Genomic DNA, 20,060 nt, shown 5'->3' with positions numbered 1-20,060 from the left:
CATCGCAATCCCAGTCACATCACAGCATCTTTCCACTTGCGCAAATGCTGCTGTCACTAGCAATCTCAGTTCCACTAACTTCATGTCATCGAGCTTCTTTTCCAATTCTCACTTTTCAAACTGAGTCTTTCAGTTCGCTGGTAGTAATTCAAATGTTTGAACTTGAAACTTTGCTGTTACCGGAACGCGTGACGTTGTGTTGTTCCGTTCTGATTCGCCACCCGATGTTAGCTTGGTTGATTGACAGCAGTTTAGGGGTGCTCTATGCTGACTGGCTAATGGTTTGGTAGGCGTGTCATTTTATGTAAATGAGTCACCTGAGTCATGTCACGCCATTACCGAATTCTTACACCGAAATTGTTAATCAGAGGTAACAAAGATACATGTTTCGATGAATTTGATTATTTTGAAAGAAATATTGTTGAAAGCCTATAGTATTTGTTGTTGAATTTAATTATAAGAATTGACTGTGTATTTCTTTCGTTGCATTGAGGTATGAAAATAAAAACAAATGTGCAAACATTTCAGTTTGCACATTGGTTTTATGAAAATAAAAACAAATGTGCAAAAATTTCAGTTTGCACATTGGTTTTTAGTTTCACATCTCAATGCAACGAAAGAAACACACAGTCAATTCTTAAAATAAGATGAACATCCGTCGTAATTAGTTATTGTAATAGACGTATCCTTTGCCAATGTATACGGCTAATCACAATTCAGTTCAGTGAAACAATCCAACTATTCATCAAAACATATGTATGTGATCAAAGGTGACACTAACCTAAAGTGCTGAAACCTTGAGTAGATAAGAACTGCATCACATCATTCGTAATGGGTCCATAGTCCGTCGTACCTGTATAGCCTCCACCTGAAATGCATTTATGAATATTACGTTTGTACCGAGTGGCCAATGGTCAAATGAAAGATGATAAAAAATATTATGTCAAACTAAATCGGTCTCACTGAATACACGTAGGCATATTTAGTCATTAGTCATGCTTTACTGAACATGTTTAGCGCAGTCAGTGAGTGAGGTGGGTTATCCGTTTTTGGCAATATTTCAGCAACACCACGGCAGGTGACACAAGAAATTGGCTGAGAAGATTTTAGGAGGAACCGAACCCGAGTGTTCAGCAAACATTTTAACCTCCGTGTTAAACCACTGATCCGATGTTACTCTCGGCACATATCGCGTTAAAACAAACCAAACAAACAAACAAAAAAACAAACAAATAAAAACACATCACTGTACACATATTTGTTCATTTTGATCAGTGACAAAAAAACCACCATCAGCTTTAGGAACCCCAGTTGCAGTTGAAGATCCTTGTTGCATTAACAAGAATCTTCATAGGTCACAAAGAGTACACACACTTGTTTCTGGGTGTGTGGGGACTGAACGACACTACATCGAATAACTGTACAGGGTGTCTGGCCATACTGGTCACTCTGTGCACGTCCAAACAATTGCTTTTATATCTTTGTTTTGAATTTGTTACAAGTTTGGTATACTTGCCCACGACACAGAAAGATGAGCAGATTAGACTTCTTTGTTATTGTAAATAAAAACCATTTGTAGTTGTTCGTTCAGTTTGCTAACTCTGTATATAATTAGCATTACTGGTTGCCAATACCTTGTCCGTTCACAGCCGTATAATCGAACAGACCTGCAAATAAATACAAACAAGGACTGTTAGGTTGCACACATGCATTAAAATTTACAAGTAAATAGTCTCTGGATAGGAAGGCTTCATGTTCAGTAGAACATGACAGTCAGCATGTTCAACGTCTTGACTTTACATAGTTTCAATATTTCATTGGGAACACATCTTAAGAATTTCTAGTTTGAAAGAGACAATAAATCCTTTGACAGTATTTTTCGCACTGGAATCAAAATACTAGTATATGTTCACATACCTTAAGGATGACGCCAGCACCATACTTAATCAAGGTACAAACCTGGGGGGTTTGGGGTGTTACCCCCTCTACTAGGGATGGGAGGGATAGTCGAAGGATGGGAAGGAGGAGATGTAGGGGAGGAAGCATCAGTGCTCGTAGACAATTGCCGGTCTGTTCCTCTGTGTGCTCCGCCTTCTTTGCTCTTCTCACCACCCCCATTTAACCTCCACGTTTGTTTTTGACGTCCCCCTATTTCCGTGATGATCCCAGACAACGATTGCGTTTTCTTCAAAGCATTATGACTCGTAAAAACTTTTTGTTTTGAATTTGAAATACTATTTTTTGAAAGTGCTCCCATCTCAGTACTAACTGCTGCGCGATGCAGTTCAGGTGAAGATATGCCTAAATAGGCACCATGACTAACTCCAGTTTTGGATGATGCTCCCTTGGCAGGAATGCTTATCTGGTTCGCAAAGTCGTTTGCGCTGGTCTTCAAAGGGGCTGTAGAACTCAGCCCAGACGCACGTGCCCTCCTATCATTTGAAATGATAGTTTTCACTTCAATCTCACTTTCATTCAGCTCTTTAGATGTTTCTCTGGCTTGTTGTTGTACGGGGTTTACAGAATTGTAACCGGAATCTCGTGTGCTTGAAATGTATATGTGAGGAGCACTTAGTGTATCAGGACTTCCATCATATTCTGCACTTGAAGCAACTGTCTCAAGAGACATTTGCCCGATTGGAGTTGGCGATAATTTCCTTGCTAAAAACGCACTAAGCAGCGAATGACTTATGTGCATATCAATACAAGTTTCAGTTTTGTTGCATTTTGATCCCGAGCTTGTGCCAAACCCATTGTTTTCCTTTTGGAAGTTGCGTTGGGTATTTGTCTGTGCTTCGGACTGTTTTAAACCAACAGATGCTTCACCACGAGAACCTCCGGTGATGGATGCTTCCAGTTCTACATTGGGTTCCCCATACCTTTCCACGTAGTGCTGTATGTTATAGTCTTGAAGTATGGCATCGCCATTAGTACTCAAGGGCTCGTTGATTGCACTCACGTGACGTGTATGGGATTCTAGTTCTAGACTGGAAGCTGCATTATTGGGCAGGTGTGTGGGGATTTTCATGGAATCACCTAGGTCATGAGGGGCAATGGGGTTAATGCTATTTTCTGATAACGAGACTGACTGTCCTTCTATAGGTTTGGGGGTGTATTTGTAGGATTCTGTTGTAGTGAAACCATTTCCTCTCGGAGATGGTTGATCTTGAAACGTCACTGAGCGATGAATTGTATGAAATAATGTTTCCAGTTTAGAATGTATTTTACCTGTGCTTGTAGATGTGTGCTTCTTGGCAATAGCAGTTTTCAAGGTTGCATTTACATGTATTTTCTGTTTGTCGATACAGTCTGGAGTTTGACATCGAGGAGAAAATTTCTGTGTGGAAGTATTATTATTTTTATCCTGATTGACTCCACTGCTATTGCCAGCAAAATATAAATGGGTTATATTCGATGGTGGAATAACAATACGTCTGGTTAAACCTAGTACACTTGAAATAGTTTCAGAATGTCTTTTTGTAGGTAACGGTTGTCCGTCTAAGTGTAGGGGATCGCTGGGCGCTATATTATGTGTGGAAAGTGTTTTTCGTCTTGAGGCACTGGTCATTTTTCCCCTGCATGTTTTCGTGGTGCAGTTTGTTGAAGTTACTGACTCTAACGGAACACGCGCATGGCGTTCAGCATCGATCTGATTTACTATGCTAACAGCAGATTCCAGATTCATGTTTTGTGTTTGATGTGATTGTTGTGCGCTGTGGGCCTCCGTTTGATTGTAAGTGTCCTGCATTGTTGTAGTAGCAGTATTTCCTTCAGAAACAGTATTTGACTGATTCAACCTTAGTATTTGATGAACAGTGTTACCTACTGAAGCAACTGTTTGGGTGGAAACAGTGTTAACATGGGGATGTATTCCATCATAAGATGTGGTTTTTTCCGCTGATTGCGTCTTTCCTATTGCCTTTGGTGAAACATTGCTGTCAAGGTATGCCAGAACCTTGGCCTTACTTATGGTTTTATCTATGCAGATTACGGGATGGCATGTTGTGGTAGGAAGTTGTTCAGATCGTGTTAGATGTTTCTCAAGAGAAACACCGCGAATTGCACCAACATAACCATCTGAAGAGTGGATGTTCCTGGGAACATGAGTGGCACTGGGCTCAACTATGTTGTCAAAGGATGAACCAAGAACTGGCAGAATACCATTTCTAGTATTGGTTGTTGCTTGGAGACGGCTTAAAGGCCCTTTCACAGGTGTTATTGTCTTGTCTTGCTTTCCTGTTGTGTGTGTGATACTCGATCCAGTGGCAGAATGTTGTGTAGAAAGACTGGGAGCGTTAGTAGAGGCAAATGTTTCAGTGAAGAATGGGACGTTAGAAGTCTGTGCGTTAACAACTTCAGGTAAGGAAGGAGTGGCACTTTCAGCGTATGGGGTTGGATATCCTGGCTTATTAGAGACATGTCTGCTGTTAGTTGCCTTGTATGCATGATGTGTTAGAAAACTTGACGACTTTATGGTTGAATGCGAATTAGCAGATACAGTGTTGGATGTTGTCTTAGAGCCACTGTTCCCGTGTGTAGCGGTATTTTCCGTGTTTGTGGACGGAAAGCTGGAGTCAGCTGGAATATTTGCAAAACTTGTGCGTGAGTGTGGTCCCGTAATTCCAGTGTTAATCAGTGCATGAGTGGGGTGTTCTAGGATAGTAGAAGAGCCTGAGTTGGAAGGTATACCAGAAGTTCCAGTGTTTCTTGGCACTGATGGAGAATTAGTTGGGATATTTGTGGTACGTGTGCTACTAGTTGCAGTGTTTCTGGATGGATGTGTAGAATGTTTTGGAACATTAGTACCTGTGTTTAAATCTCTATATATAGTGTTTTTGGATGGCTGTGTAGTATGTGAGAGAATGTTAGAACCGGTAATTGATGACACGACGGTTCCAGCCTTTGGAGGCGAATCTGTAGGGTTTGTTGAAATGTTTGAAGAAACTGTGCTTGAATGTTTGCTAGGTGTTTCTGTGGTTTGAGGTGGATCGTTTAGTATCTCAGTGGATGGTGTGCTTAAATGTCCGCTTGCAGTGTTAGTATTTATTGTTGGGAATGTAGGATGTTTGGAAACACTAGAAGAACCAGTGTTTGAATATGTGCTGGATATTACAGCCTTCATAGACGACTCCAAGATGTATGTTTCTGATTGATCAAGACCAGTTTCAGTGTTTCTTGGTGGGTTTGTGGAATGAGATTGAATGTGAGAAACAGTATTTAAATGCATAGTTCCATTGTGTTTTGAAGGGTATGTAAGATCCGATAGAATATTCGAAGATCTCGTATCTGAATATGTAACTCCCGGATTTGTTGGCGGGATTGTTGAGCTTTTGGAAATCTTAGAAGATATCGTGTTAGAATGAGCACTAGTACTACTTTCGGTATTTACATAAAAAACATGACTTGGAATATCAAACAAAACAGTGTTAGATCGTGTGGTGGCAGTTGTAGCATCTGTGGGCGGATATGTAGGGTGTGTTTGAGAATTGGAAAGTACTGTGTTTGAATGCATACTAGCAGCTGCAATTTTCCTGGATGCGCCTGAAGGATATGTTGGAATGTTAGAAGAACCTGTGTTCGTTGAATGATACAAAGTGTGTGTTGAAGCACTGGAAGGGCGACTGTTTGGATGCATGCTAGTGTCCCTTGTCCCGAGCGTTTCAATAACTCCAATGCTTGTCAAACTAATGCCGGGGTGTTCACTAGAAGTTGAAGAATCTATTTTGAATTGAGTACTGTCAGTCCCAGTGTTTATTGACGGGTTTGTAACTTCAACAGTTTTTGCTGAAACAGTACTCGAATGAGCATTATCTAGACCACTCTTTGCTTGTGGATAAGTTAGCACATTAGGAGAATCTTTGTTCAGATGTTTCCTGTCAACAGAAGCCTTCGTTGGGTAACTAGGATTGTGCACACCGTTAGCAGAACCTTCAACTGAATGTGCACTAGGACTTAATCTGTTTGCAGTCATGTGTGTAGTGTCAATATAGGAATGGTCAGATTTACTTGCTAACGAATTGGTTATATGCAAAGTGTTTCTGTTTTTGTCTTCTGGACGCATTGATGTAGTGAACTCACTTATATTTAAAGTGGATGTTTCATTCATAATAGAGTCGGTTTTGTTGTTTGTAGGCAAGGATGGTAGAGATTTTAGTTGCATACTTCCGATAGCTTTAGGGGAAACATTGCTCATCAAATATGCATCAAGTTTTCCTTGATTAATTGTTTTGTCGATGCAGGTTTCTGTCACACACTTCGAAGTTTTAAGCGTGTGATTAGAATTTTGTTTTGTTTGATTGGGATGGTGTTCCAGCAGGTTGTGGTTTGAGGTATGAGAATAAGAAAAATCCTGATGGGTGCTTGCTTGTTCGTTATGCACTGGCGTTGTTGGACTATCTTCAGTGGAACGGAGATGAACAGACGTACTTGTTTCTAATGAATTATATGCTGACTTTGTTGGTGCGAATGTAGAATGTGAGAAACTATCAAAAGAATTTGTTTTGGAATGTGTGTCATCAATTCCAGTCTTTTGTGTTGCCCCCATAGAATGTGTTGAAATACCAGAAGCCCCGGTATTTGCCTGTATACCCGCAGAGTCTACTTTTGCGTATGTGAAATGTGATGGGATATCCGATGAACCTGTTTCAGCATTTGTACTTGCACTTCCGATATGTGTTACATATGCAGTATGTGATGAAGTTGGAGAAGAATCAGCACTTGAATGTGTAAGAATAAAGCCATTGTTTGTTGGCTGGTGAGTGGGATGATTTATAATATTAGCAGAAGCTGTATTTGCAGGTGCAGTAACACTACCAGTGATTGCAGGCAGGTGTGTAGTCTGAATATTAGGAGGACTTGATGTACGAGATGACTCCATTGCCTGCATGGTTTTTGTATTGTATTGCTCTGGACTCAATGTTGAAGTGAATTCTCTTACATTTAAACTGGATATTTCATGTATAACAGTGTCGGTTTTGTTGATTGCAGATACTGATGATGTCGCATCTAGTTGCATGTTTCCTACCGCCTCAGGCGAAACATTTCTTGTCAAATATGCATAGAGTTTTCCTTGATTAATTGCTTTGTCGATGCAGGTTTCTGTCACACATTTCGAAGCTTTAAGTGTTTGATTAGAATTTTGTTTTGTTTGATTGGAATGGTGTTCTAGCAGGTTGTGGCTTGGGGTAATGCTGGATGTGTCTACCTGTGATTGGGAATAGTCAGTGTTCTGGATTGATCCAGACTGTGTTTGTATATGGAATGTCTTGTAGCTGGAACTATCAGGTTTAACTTGTACTCTGTGAGTGTGGTTTAGGGATTCTTTCTTTGTCAAGTTTGACTTGGATTTGTCATTAAAAAGATGGTTGTTTGTGAGGTGTGCACTATCGGGTCCTACCCTGTGTGGTGCAGAAGTATGTTGTGCATGTACTTGCAAAGTACCTGTAGAGGTGTGTCTACCAGACGACTGTGTATCCAGTGGCCTATAAGTTTCATGTATCAATGAATGAGAAGAATCCTGATGGGTGCTTGCTGGTTCGTTATGCACTGGTGATGTTGGACTATGTTCAGTGGAACGGAGATGAACAGACGTACTTGTTTCTAATGAATTATATGCTGACTTTGTTGGTGCGAATGTAGAATGTGAGAAACTATCAAAAGAATTTGTTTTGGAATGTGTGTCATCAATTCCAGTCTTTTGTGTTGCCCCCATAGAATGTGTTGAAATACCAGAAGCCCCGGTATTTGCCTGTATACCCGCAGAGTCTACTTTTGCGTATGTGAAATGTGATGGGATATCCGATGAACCTGTTTCAGCATTTGTACTTGCACTTCCGATATGTGTTACGTATGCAGTATTTGGTGAAGTAGGAAAAGAATCAGTACTCGAATATGTAAGAATAAAGCCATTGTTTGTTGGCTGGTGAGTGGGATGATTTATAATATTAGCAGAAGCTGTATTTGCAGGTGCAGTAACACTACCAGTGATTGCAGGCAGGTGTGTAGTCTGAATATTAGGAGGACTTGATGTACGAGATGACTCCATTGCCTGCATGGTTTTTGTATTGTATTGCTCTGGACTCAATGTTGAAGTGAATTCTCTTACATTTAAACTGGATATTTCATGTATAACAGTGTCGGTTTTGTTGATTGCAGATACTGATGATGTCGCATCTAGTTGCATGTTTCCTACCGCCTCAGGCGAAACATTTCTTGTCAAATATGCATAGAGTTTTCCTTGATTAATTGCTTTGTCGATGCAGGTTTCTGTCACACATTTCGAAGCTTTAAGTGTTTGATTAGAATTTTGTTTTGTTTGATTGGAATGGTGTTCTAGCAGGTTGTGGTTTGAGGAAATACCCGCTGTGTCTTCCTGTGACTGAGAATAAATAGTGTCCTGGACAAGTCCAGTCCGCGTTTGTATATGGAATGTCTTTTTTCTGGGACTGTCTGATGCAAGTGGTAATACATGTTTGCGGTTTAGTGACCCATTGCTTGTCAAATGTGAATGTGTTGGAATACCAAGGACCCCGGCATTTCTATGTGGACCAGCAGTTACAGAGTTTATTGCTGTGTGTGTGGAATGTGGTGAAATGGCTAAAGAACTCGATATTGAATTTGTACTAGCAGTTCTAGTATGTGTTGATGCGAACGAAGGATGAGTTGTCGGACTAGAAAACCATGTGTCTGAATTTCTGCTATCAGGTGCGAGATTTGTTGGTCCTCTTGCAGGTTGTGTTGGCAGAATATATAATTCTGATGTTGAAAGTATGCCATGATTGCCACTATTAGTTGGAGGGTATGTAGGATGTGTTGGCAGGTTAGAAGCTCCAGAGTTTAAATGTGTACTACCTCTTGAAGGGTTTGTTGTTGTATATGTTGGATGAGTCACAAGAACAGACGAATCTGTGTTTGAATAAATATTATCAGTTGCAGGATGTGTCAGGAGAACAGACGAGTCTGATTTCGAAAGTATACTGTCAGCTTCAGTATTTGCTTGTACGTGTGAAGTATGCTTGTTTATTATAGAATACTCCGTGTTTGTACGTGTACCGTCAGCTTGGGGTTTTGTTGGGGCATAATCCGGATTTCTTGGAAGAACAGCATGTTCTGTGTGTGGACGCATACTATCGTTTGCAGAATTTGTTGGTACGCTTGTAGAATGTGTTGGAAGATAAGAAAGTACACCATCGGGTTCGATATTTGTTGGTGAGTAGGTAGGTTGGTTTTGAATATTAGAATTCTTTGTGTTTGAATGTGTACCACCTGTTCCAATGTTTGCTGGTGTGTACATTGGATGAGATGGGAGAACAGAAGAATCTGTGTTTGGATAAATATTATTCGTTGCCAAATTTGTTGGCGGGTTTGTTGGATGAGTTGAATGAGTATGAGACTCTGAGTTTAAATGTGTATTGTCTCTGTCAGTGCTCGGTGGGTGTGAATGTGTTTGAATATTAGAAGACACTGTGTTTGATTGTTTTCTAACAGTGCTTGTGATTGTTGATGCGTGTGTAGGAACTGATGGAATATCAGACGAAGTTGTTTCTGAATTTGCTCGATTTCCAGGAAATGTAATAATCGAAGACTTTCTGTTTGAATAAATATAATCAGCACCAATGTTTGCTGTCGTTCTTGTGGGATGTATTGGGTTAATAATAGAACCTAATCTGGAATGCGTACTAACGCTTTCCGTCGGTGTTGTGAGGTATGGATAATGTGCAGGATTACCAGTGGGACTCGTGTTGGAATATGTACTTTCAGACTGTGTTGTTAGGATTATATGGGGCACTGGAGTAGTGAATACGCGAGTGTTCGATTGTGTTCCGACACTTTTAGTGTGTGTTGAAATATCAGAAGAATGTGCAATGTCAGTTCCAGTGTTCACCGGGAAGTGTGGAGTATGTGCTAGATCAGTAGAACCAGCGTTTAATTGTTTTTGCGATTGAATACTACGCCCAGTGTTTAAAAGTGGATTTGTTTCAGATGAATCAGTGTTAGGTGTTAATATATCTATCAGATGCATATTTGTAGTTTTGGATGTGACTGAATCCAATGAAGAGGTGGTGACATTTACACTGGAAATGGCTTCATCGATCGTAATAGCGGCGGTATTGGAGTATGTTCCTGAGAATGGTGATGCATCTACTTGCATATTCCCTATAGCCTTAGGGGAAGCGTTGCTTGTCACGTATGACTTTACTTTAGTTGCATTTACGTGTCTTTCTATGCAGGTTTCTGCCACACATTTTAGTGTTTGATTTGATGTACTATTTGTTATGCCTTTAGGTTCAGGAGATGTATCTGTCTGGACAGGTCCAGAATCTGTTTGAATATAGGGTTGTAAATTATCTGGTGATGCTGATATGCTGTGAGTTCTCGGGATATTGTCCAGCAAGGAATGACCGCGTGCAGCTCTGTCTATAGATTCAGGGGTTATACCTACAGGTAATTCCTTGATGACTGCCTCCTGACTACGCGAATATTTACGACTCTGATTGGCACCAACTCCATGTACTACGCTGTGAGAGAACGCGGATTGATGTATGCCATCAGTTTCGGCCAGTGGAATCACTGAAGGAAGTGCCTGGTGGTCACTCTGGGAAGAATTAATACTACCAGCTGCCTTGTCTGAAACGACATTTATGCTGTTGCTTTTACTTAAAAATGGCAGAGTTCCTGATTGCAAACTCCCTATAGCCTTTGGGGAAGGATTATTTTTCAAATACTCTTTGATCTTCTTCGGACTGACGTGTTTGTCTATGCAGATTACAGTAACGCACTTGGCAGTTGGGATTTCATTTGCTGATTTGGAGCTTATTTTGCTCGACCTTTTAGTCGCATGGTCTAAATGCAGTTGAATGTTATTTACACTTCGGGAAAGTTGGACGTTAGATGAAGTGTCAACTCCTTCCCTGATAACAGTGCTACCAGCAGAAGCAAACTGCTTACCGTCAAATGTTTGGTCATTGTGAAGGACACTACCCTGTGTCCCTGCATCTCCAGAAGCATAAACTACACTGCCTTGGGTGAAGTGAGGAACATCTTGTGGTGTGGGTCCAGGAGTATCATGGTATGAAAGAATATCGATTGTATTAGCTTGTGATGTTGCTGCTAAGGCTTTGGTGTTGCCATTTAAAGCTGATTGTTTTGAATATGAGTGTGACTTAGGGAGTGAGACACGGGAGGTGTGAGTGTACGTGCCAGTGTCGAACTGAGTTTTAATTTCTGAATTGTTAAGGTCTGGTATGATGGTAGTGGGCGTATTGATAAAGGATGTGCTGTTTGATATTGCTTGAGGAAAGGTGGAATTTGTGTTGTGTTGTGTAGTGTGTGTGGTAGAGGGGGATGATGGAGTAGTTGCATGAGTAATTTTAGATGATTTACCTTGAGGAAAGCTGATAAACTCTTGATGTCTAGTTGCAAAGGCAGGAACGGTAGTCTCTGAGATAACACTTGGAAGACTTGAGTCAAACATTTGATTTGACTTCTGTTTTTGTCCTCCTCCATACTCCATAGGTTGAAACACATCGAAACTTTTCAGTGATGGTCGTGTCATGCTTTGAATTGGGGATGTCTTCTGAAGTGACAAGGACGTGTCTGATCGGACGGCCATCCTTGCTCTCTCTGTTGCAGATGCATTTGTGTCTTCAGTGATTCTGCTACTTATCCCATTGGTTAAAGAGTCCTTTGTTTTCTTTATAGTAGCTGGTGCTATTCGTATATCGATTGGGTCGTTTCCAACAGTTTTATCGGCTTTCTGTGCACTAGAAAGAGAGCTTGCTTTGTGATTAGTACCAGATGCAGTTTTAGTGACGGGGTTGATCTCAAAAGTAGTTTGAATTGAGGTGTCATGGGCCCGGGTAGAGGAGGGTAATATTGGAAGTGTATCTACTTCATTCAATACAGGAAGGTGAGGATTTTGGCGGTTAGAGGGAATAGAAACAGTGTTTGAATTTGGTTTGTTAACTGAAAATCCACTACGGGTATTTTCTATTCTGGAACTTTCCTTAGAAGCATTAAACGTGTTAGTATTTTTTAGGACATGGTTTCTCTGCAGTAACTGGGTGGCGTTAACGTTACCTTGGCCGACCAAAGGATCATAATGCGTGTTTGTTGATTGTGCATCCTGGCTTCTACTTTGCAATAACAAACTCATAAATTCTGTCTCGAGGCTTGTACCCGCGATACCTCCTTGTAGTATGTTACGCGTCCCAACAGAACTTTGTTCCGTGACCACTTCTTTTTCTAAATGATTATTGATAGCAAGTCGAGAGTCTTGTGCAGGAAACAGGGTCGGTACTGTGTACGTTGACTCGCCTGTTGCCACTGTTGCTGTATTTGGTCTTGTAGACTCAACAGGTGCATACTGACCACTTGCAACTAACCATCCTTGACCTCCAGACAAATCAAGGTTATCATACTGGTTACCATTTGATGCCATATCTTGTGTTAGAGATTGTCCAACTGGTGATATCACGCCTTGGTCTGACACCAAGTCAGGAGCGCCCGACTGCGAGTGAATCTCTTGCATGCCTGAGTGTCCACTGACGCTATCACGTCCTTGCCCTGTTAAACCCGACTGCACATGGTTATGGAAGGTGTCTTGTGTTTCACCGATGGCGCCGTTCACTCCAAATGCACCAGCGACAATTGGCATTTGGCCTTGCAAATCTATATTTTTCAAGTACTGCCTTTCTACTGAGCCCAAATGATCAGCAGCATCTGTAGCCACAGGACTGACTCTTAAATATTGATTCAGGTTTGTTTGGTCGTTAACCAGTTGAGGTAGTCCCACTACCATGGAACTGGTTTCCGTTGCATGTCCTACAGGTTGTTCAGGTATTTCTTGTTTGATCTTATTCATCCCGAGAGCAGCATCCTGTTGCACTGGTCTGGTAGATATTCCGTTGTTTGTTGTAGTCTGTGTAAGGTCATGTAAAACCTGTGTTCCAAGCGTTTTAGTCATATCCTTAGTCCCATGTTGAGTACTAGATGGTGTGATTCCTTGGTGTAATGACTGGTCCCGTGTTACTTGTCCACGAGATGGCCCGGCTACAGTTCTGTGCTCTCCTGTTGATGTGACTACTTGACTAGGTATTAGCTGTTGCCCAGTAGATACAGAAACGTCTACAGATCCGTATTGCTCACTGGGTGAGGCAGCATGATTAGATACAGACTGTTGTCCACCTGATGTTTGAATGTCAACAATATTGTACTGTTCACTGGTAGTGGTAGCTTGAGCAGACGCCAATTGCTGTCCACCAGATGTTAACAAGTCTACAGCTCCATACTGATCACTTCTTGAAGCGAGGCCTTGACTAGGTGCAGGTTGGTGACCAGCCGGAGCTGGGAAGTCCACAGGCTCGTACTGGCCACTGACTGAAGCAGGTTGATTAGATATAGATTGTTGTCTTCCAATTGTTGACATATCTCCAGTTGTGTACTGTCCACTTGTTGAGGTAATCTGATCAGATAGAGATTGTTGTCTACCAGCTGTTGACAAGTCTACAGCTCCGTACTGTCCGTTTGTTGAGGCAGCTTGATTAGATATAGATTGTTGTCCTCCAGATGTTGACAAATCTCCAATTGTGTTCTGTCCGTTTGTTGAGGCAGCTTGATCAGGTATTGATTGTTTTCCTCCAGATGTTGACAAATCTCCACCTGCGGCAGCTTGGTTAAATATAGATTGTTGTCCTCCAGATGTTGACAAATCTCCAGTTGCGTACTGTCCACTTGTTGAGGCAATCTGATCAGATAGAGATTGTTGTCTACCAGATGTTAACAAATGTCCAGTTGCGGCAGCTTGGTTAGATATAGTTTCGAGTCCACCAGAAGCTGACACATCTCCAGTCGTGTACTGTCCACTTGTTGAGACAGCTTGGCTGGATATAGACTGATGTCCTCTAGATGTTGACAAATCTGCAGTTGCGTACTGTCCGTTTGTTGAGGCAGTTTGATCAGGTATAGACTGATGTCCTCCAGATGTTGACAAATCTGCAGTTGCGTACTGTCCGTGTGTTGAGGCATTTTGATCAGGTATAGATTGATGTCCTCCAGATGTTGACAAATCTCCAATTGTGTACTGTCCACTTGTTGAGGCAATCTGATCAGATAGAGATTGTTGTCTACCAGATGTTAACAAATGTCCAGTTGCGGCAGCTTGGTTAGATGTAGTTTCGAGTCCACCAGAAGGTGACACATCCCCAGTCGTGTACTGTCCACTTGTTGAGACAGCTTGGCTGGATATAGACTGTTGTCCACCAGGCATTGACAAATCTCCAGTTGAGTAATGTTCGCTTGTTGAGGTCATCTGATCAGATAAAGATTGTTGTCTACCAGATGTTGATAAGTCTACAGCTCCGTACTGTCCGTTTGTTGCGGCAACTTGATTAGATATAGATTGTTGTCCTCCAGATGTTGACAAATCTGCAGTTGCGTACTGTCCACTTGTTGAGGTAATCTGATCAGATAGAGATTGTTGTCTACCAGATGTTAACAAATGTCCAGTTGCGGCAACTTGGTTAGATGTAGTTTCGAGTCCACCAGAAGCTGACACATCTCCAGTCGTGTACTGTTCACTTGTTGAGACAGCTTGGCTGGATATAGACTGTTGTCCACCAGACATTGACAAATCTCCAGTTGAGTACTGTCCGTTTGTTGAGGCAACTTGATTAGATATATACTGTTGTCCTCCAGATGTTGACAAATCTGCAGTAGCGGCAGCTTGGTTAGCTGTAGATTTTTGTCCACCAGAAGCTGACACGTCTCCAATTGTGTACTGTCCACTTGTTGAGGCAGTTTGATTGGCTACAGACTGTTGTCCTCCAAAGTTTGACAAATCTCCAGTTGAGTATTGCCAGTTTGTTGAGGCAGCTTGATCATGTATTGATTGTTGTCTTCCTGATGTTGACAAATCTCCAATTGAGGCAGCCTGGTTAGACGTAGATTGTTGTCCTCCAGAAGCTGACATATCTCCAGTTGCGTACTGTCCACTTGTTGAGGCAGCTTGATTGACTATAGACTGTTGCCCACCAGACATTGACAAATCTCCAGTTGAGTATTGTTCGCTTGTTGAGGCAATCTGATGAGACAGAGATTGTTGTGTACCAGATGGTGACAAGTCTACAGCTCCGTACTGTCCGTTTGTTGCGGCAACTTGATTAGATATATACTGTTGTCCTCCAGATGTTGACAAGTCGCCAGTTGAGGCAGCCTGATTAGATAATAAATTATGCCCTAAATGCTGATTGTCGTGTTGTGCTGAAGCGTGATTCATTTTCTCCTGTCCCACTGTTAGGACACTGGATTGTTCTACACCAGGTCTGCCAGCAGATACATCAACTTGATTCCCATTTGCTGCCCTAGCTTGCATTGTATTCTTCATATCACTGGATGTTGCTCCCTGGATTGATGGCACTTCTTTGGATGTCCCCAATGTGTCAATGCCTCGCATATCCTTTGAAGTCGTTTTGATGATATTTCTACCAACAACACCTCCATCAGGCTGTGCATCAAAGGCTTCCATTCTTCTGTTGATGTTAACATCTTGTAAGACATTTACTCTGTCGGATGATTTGGTCTGCGCTTCGGTGCTCGCTGCTGCTGTTGCTGGATTCATGGCACTGATTGAGTTAACAATGCCAGAAGCATACTGATACTCAGTTCCTGTTTCTGATCTGTGACGAGAATATACTGTTTGTGTAGGTTGATACGTCTGTTGGTCATACAATGAGCCACTTACTTCCTTTGGGGTAAAATCAAAGACAACGTTTTGCGTTGATTCGTAGAGATTTGGCTCAGAAGATATTACTTTAGGTTCGTTGTGTGTTTGTCCTGCCTGTGAAGCCATGGAGTGAACAACTCCCTGCATAACCTCTGGTTGACTGATGCTGTGTTGTTTTGATCCTTGTAGAAAGACTATGTTTCCTGAACGTCCGTAGTTTTCAGAGTTTTGTTGTGGTCCAGATGGTGTCTGACCTGGTCGTGTTGATGACCTTGCTCGGTGAGACTGAACGTTTGACTGGGCCAGTAGCCCTTGTTCCGATCGGTAATTCGACATCTGCTTCATTTCATAACTAGATCCAAGTTGGTTATCCATTTGTAAACCAAGTGTCAGTGAACCTGGTTCTCTTGCATTGGTAGGGGTGCGTCTTTGCGAGCCCATATTTGATTGTGTGATATCTTGATACTGATGAGATGGACCAGAATTCATTACGCCCGGAGGTCTAGTACTCTGTGTGTTTTCATGTGAGCTGGCAACACCCTCGACTTGCATATTCGCTGGGATCCCATCAACTAAAGCTACTCTGGGAGAGTTCACTCCAACATCAGCTGTGTTTATAATAAAACCGACTGGCATGTCCAGACTGCCTTTTACATGTGTATTGGGAATACGAATCTGCGTGTTGAATGAAAACTTGGCTGTCGGCACAAGTGGTGCCGCTACGTGCACATGAACTCGGTCATATGTTGCTGGCCGAGTTGAACCTGTGTTGGATGATGCAGTTAAGCTCCCGCGTGCATAATCGTAGCCCCCTTTGGCAGTTGTTCTCACTGGGCCAACTGAAAAGGAACACATACCAGTAAACGCAAAGGAACAGATGCATATATATTTATCTTACATAAATGTCCGTTTTCTGATTGGTTGAGCGCTCTTCTGTCATTTTCAGCGTGCTCCGCTTATAAGTGAGTAACCTTCCAGTGTACCCTACTTTGAATGGCGAGCCCATTTGGTATTTCGTGGTAGTATTTGTTATGTCTAATAACCTTGAATCACGCATGATGTACTGAAATTACCGATGTTTTGCGAATGTAATCGATGGAAGGGAGATAACTGTATAAATATTTTTCTTGTCGAGAGTACATGTCAACCATGTCCCCATCGTCACCAGTGTGCAACGTATCACATACGTAGGGGCGCAGTCCCCTCATTACAACAGCACGTCAGTTAGCCCTGAATGAGGATTGTTAATTTAGGTAACTTACACTGTCGTCTCTCTGTTTGTTTTCAGCCTTAGATTAATTGTCTGTAAGTATTCAATCTGGCACCTTACAAAACAAATACAGTTCGCTCTACTCCCATGTCTAGTGTAATATAACGTACAGGTTTGCACTAACCGCAAGGCCCCTCGTACTATGGTACTTCTGGGCAGAAATGTACACAATATATTTTCATAGAGTCTGTCATCAACTACTAGAAGATGTTCAAGGCGAACAATGATTGATTACATAGTAGTCTGGACGAGAAGTAAATATAGGAACATACGACTTCATGCATACCAACTTCTTATCTATTGCATTTAGCTACGTTTCGTAGACCATCCTATTGTCTTTATACGGGTATATGCATGTGTGTGTATCTATGTGTTCTTCTTGTCCATTCATCAGGTGAAGGGGCTTAGGAAATACAGCAAGTCATGAGATGTGAAGGAATCTTATTATGTTTACATGCATTGCGTGTCCAGTTTTTGATGATCTGTATCAATGTCATGGCTCAGTCACTGAACATGTTTAATGCAGATAAGGGCTACACAGGAGCACTGCCATGCGAGTAGAGACGTGCATGCACACATGTAAGGTGACTGTTCCCTACTATCACAGGAGTCCGTCCGTTCCAGTTTTAATCAAGTAGTATGCGCAGTAATCATTCTATTTCAACGTATTTGCCACAGGCACTAAGTCACAGTTAACGTCGCTGGTTTGTCGTTAGTTCGATTCTATTTTCCTTATCATAGTGAGAGAGGTGGGGCGGGTGTCGACAATTATCGAATGATTATTGACAAAAACACATGTCCTTGGTACAGTCGAAATCGTAAATGGACTTGGTTTTAGCTATGTATGAATTTCAGGAAAACGACTTATGTGTTAAAAGTCATTATGGACTTGGGGAATTGTCCGTGGTCAAAGCAGGTGCTTCCATAACCAACAACGATGTGCAACAACAGATGCTGGATTTCCTTACCTGACCTAGCTCTGTTCCTGGTATCTGAGGACCTGTGTGATGACACAGGAACAATGGGAGTGAACAGTGGCGGTGGAGAAGTCCATGGTGACGGCAGAGGTAGTACTGGGAAGCTGTACATTGCTATTCCTGGTCTTGGCATGATCAGAGGAATAGGGGGAAGGGTCCCCTGAAAGGGGCCTTTATAGAGTTGTGATATTTGACGAAAGGGCGATGGAGTGAAGGAGGGAGCTGAAACAGAAAAGAAAGACGTTTCTGTAGGGTGCTTGGAAACAACTTGCATGTGAAAGTTGTTTTTGTCATACGGACCTGGGGCATGATTGATGCATACCTTAATGTACGCTACGAATTTCTGGAACGTGATGAATGTGAGCATTCATCTGTGTTAAAATGTTGCTGTTTGTTAGACGTATCCAGAACACAAGCAGTAGTCTGCTGGCCAGTCTCATAAATATTATCAAAGGCCTGGAGGAAGACCTTTTATTTCAGTAAAGAGGGCACAGGTCCGTTGAACCAAAGACCTGTTGAATTTCATAAATGTTATGAAAATGACATCAAAACGAGAATTAAAATTGTAAGAAAACTACAAAGTGGCCAGAAAATAGAACAGGATTAAAACTCAAAGTTAAAATGACACTGAGAAACAGAACAAATCTTTTTAAAGACAAAGTATCATCGCTTCTGGTTTGAATCCTACTTGTTAAGAAGCTATGAAATATCCCACATTATCACATAATCCCTTTCAAATTTTGTTTAGTTGAGATGGATCAAACATGGAGTAGAGTGTTTTCTTTTTCAAACTTCGACACCTGTATTTGACGATGTGTTTGCACAAGCGTATGTGGCTACTTCAGCCTGACCGCCTTGTTCTGATGCGCCACATGGGCATGCGCATCCTACTCAAACAAATTGTACTGACTCTCAACCGACCATGTCTTATACGCAGCACCAGTCACGGCAGTAACAAGTTCAAGTTTTTAAAGCTTTTGGTGAAGACCTGAGGCCGAACTTTCGTTCTTTAGCCGCATGTGAAAATGCCTAACGCAAAAGCAAACGGCGGTTCACCTCCAACTGAAATTCACAATTAAACTTTGGGTCTCTGTGCTCGGTATTGTTTCAACAGCCATGGACGTCGGACATTGGTTTCTAATGCCTCATAGAGGTCATAAGAGTCGGTACAGGAAATCGTGTTACATGTAGTATAGTATTCTGTTGCTGTTATATTAGGGGCTGCTGGAAGTATAAATGACGTACAAACCTATTACTTATTCGTGATGAAAATATACAAACAAAAGCTGAAGTATAACTAGTATATAATGCTTTATACTTACTTGGGGATGGTGAAAGCCGCAGAGGTATGTACGAGCCATTTATTATACATGTTAGACAAGCCAACACGAATATATGCACAAACATATCCATTGCGTTCCTTCCTGTAAACAAGACAAAATTTAAAAATAAACATTATACACATAAATGTCACTAATTATATGCGACCTAAACATATTTTTAAGGTATCAAGTGCATAACAAATTTCATAAATTGTTAAACCGAATTAGTGAAAAGCGGGCATCGCAATCCAATCCTCCTGTCACAATGCACGGTGCAACGATGACGATCCACGAAAGCTGGAAAGTAATTATTTAACTTTTGTCATATGATTTGTCTCACAAATGTCGATAGGTGCTCAAGGCAGATGGGAAACAACTCCCCTGCGCTGACAGTTATACAAGGCTACCAATCATGTAACTTCAAACAAAAGTACTGGGTTCCTGTGTAGCCGTATGGTTCGAATATAGGGATAGCGTTGAACTCGCTTTGTGTTTGATTTGTCAAAATAATGGATTTGTTTCAATCCTGTGGCGACGTCTTCCATTGTAGAAATTATGGATGAAGCTATTAATACTGCTTTACATCGTACGTTATAGGTGTAACTTTATGCATCAATGCCAATGTGAGATACACATATTCTTGAAAATAAGATTAAACTGTATTCTGTCATAATATTCTACATGAATGCATGTCTGCTAACATACTGGTCGTGTAAAAGGATAGATGACAGCTTCTTCTTTATTGTGTGTCTCAACGTTCCTGGAATATT

The 20,060-nt window shown here is 41.5% G+C and overlaps 2 protein-coding genes across 4 annotated transcripts in view; one reads left to right on the top strand and one right to left on the bottom strand.

The window, feature by feature from the left end:
• Positions 1–20,060, top strand: part of LOC137256808 (uncharacterized) — an 80,950-nt gene that overhangs the window by 8,562 nt on the left and 52,328 nt on the right. The gene's annotated exons all lie outside the window — the stretch shown is intronic.
• LOC137256703 (serine-rich adhesin for platelets-like) overlaps positions 1–20,060 on the bottom strand; it is a 31,636-nt gene that overhangs the window by 3,978 nt on the left and 7,598 nt on the right. Inside the window, exons 1-6 of one of the 3 annotated variants that reach the window (XM_067794561.1) lie at positions 19,511–19,561; positions 19,291–19,392; positions 17,960–18,190; positions 1,960–16,560; positions 1,635–1,667; positions 782–868 (exon numbers count right to left, since the gene is read on the bottom strand). In XM_067794561.1, coding sequence (XP_067650662.1) covers positions 782–868; positions 1,635–1,667; positions 1,960–16,560; positions 17,960–18,190; positions 19,291–19,381 — 15,043 coding nt within the window. In that variant the 5' untranslated portion in view covers positions 19,382–19,392; positions 19,511–19,561. Of the gene's footprint in view, positions 1–781; positions 869–1,634; positions 1,668–1,959; positions 16,561–17,959; positions 18,191–19,290; positions 19,393–19,510; positions 19,562–20,060 lie in introns of those variants that run through there. The other 2 variants (XM_067794563.1, XM_067794562.1) reach the window with 2 other exon arrangements.

This window comes from Haliotis asinina, chromosome 1 (genome assembly GCF_037392515.1).
Source record: "Haliotis asinina isolate JCU_RB_2024 chromosome 1, JCU_Hal_asi_v2, whole genome shotgun sequence".
NCBI lineage: Eukaryota > Metazoa > Mollusca > Gastropoda > Lepetellida > Haliotidae > Haliotis > Haliotis asinina.
Note: the sequence above shows the minus strand (reverse complement) of the source record. Positions and strands in the feature narration are given on the sequence as shown.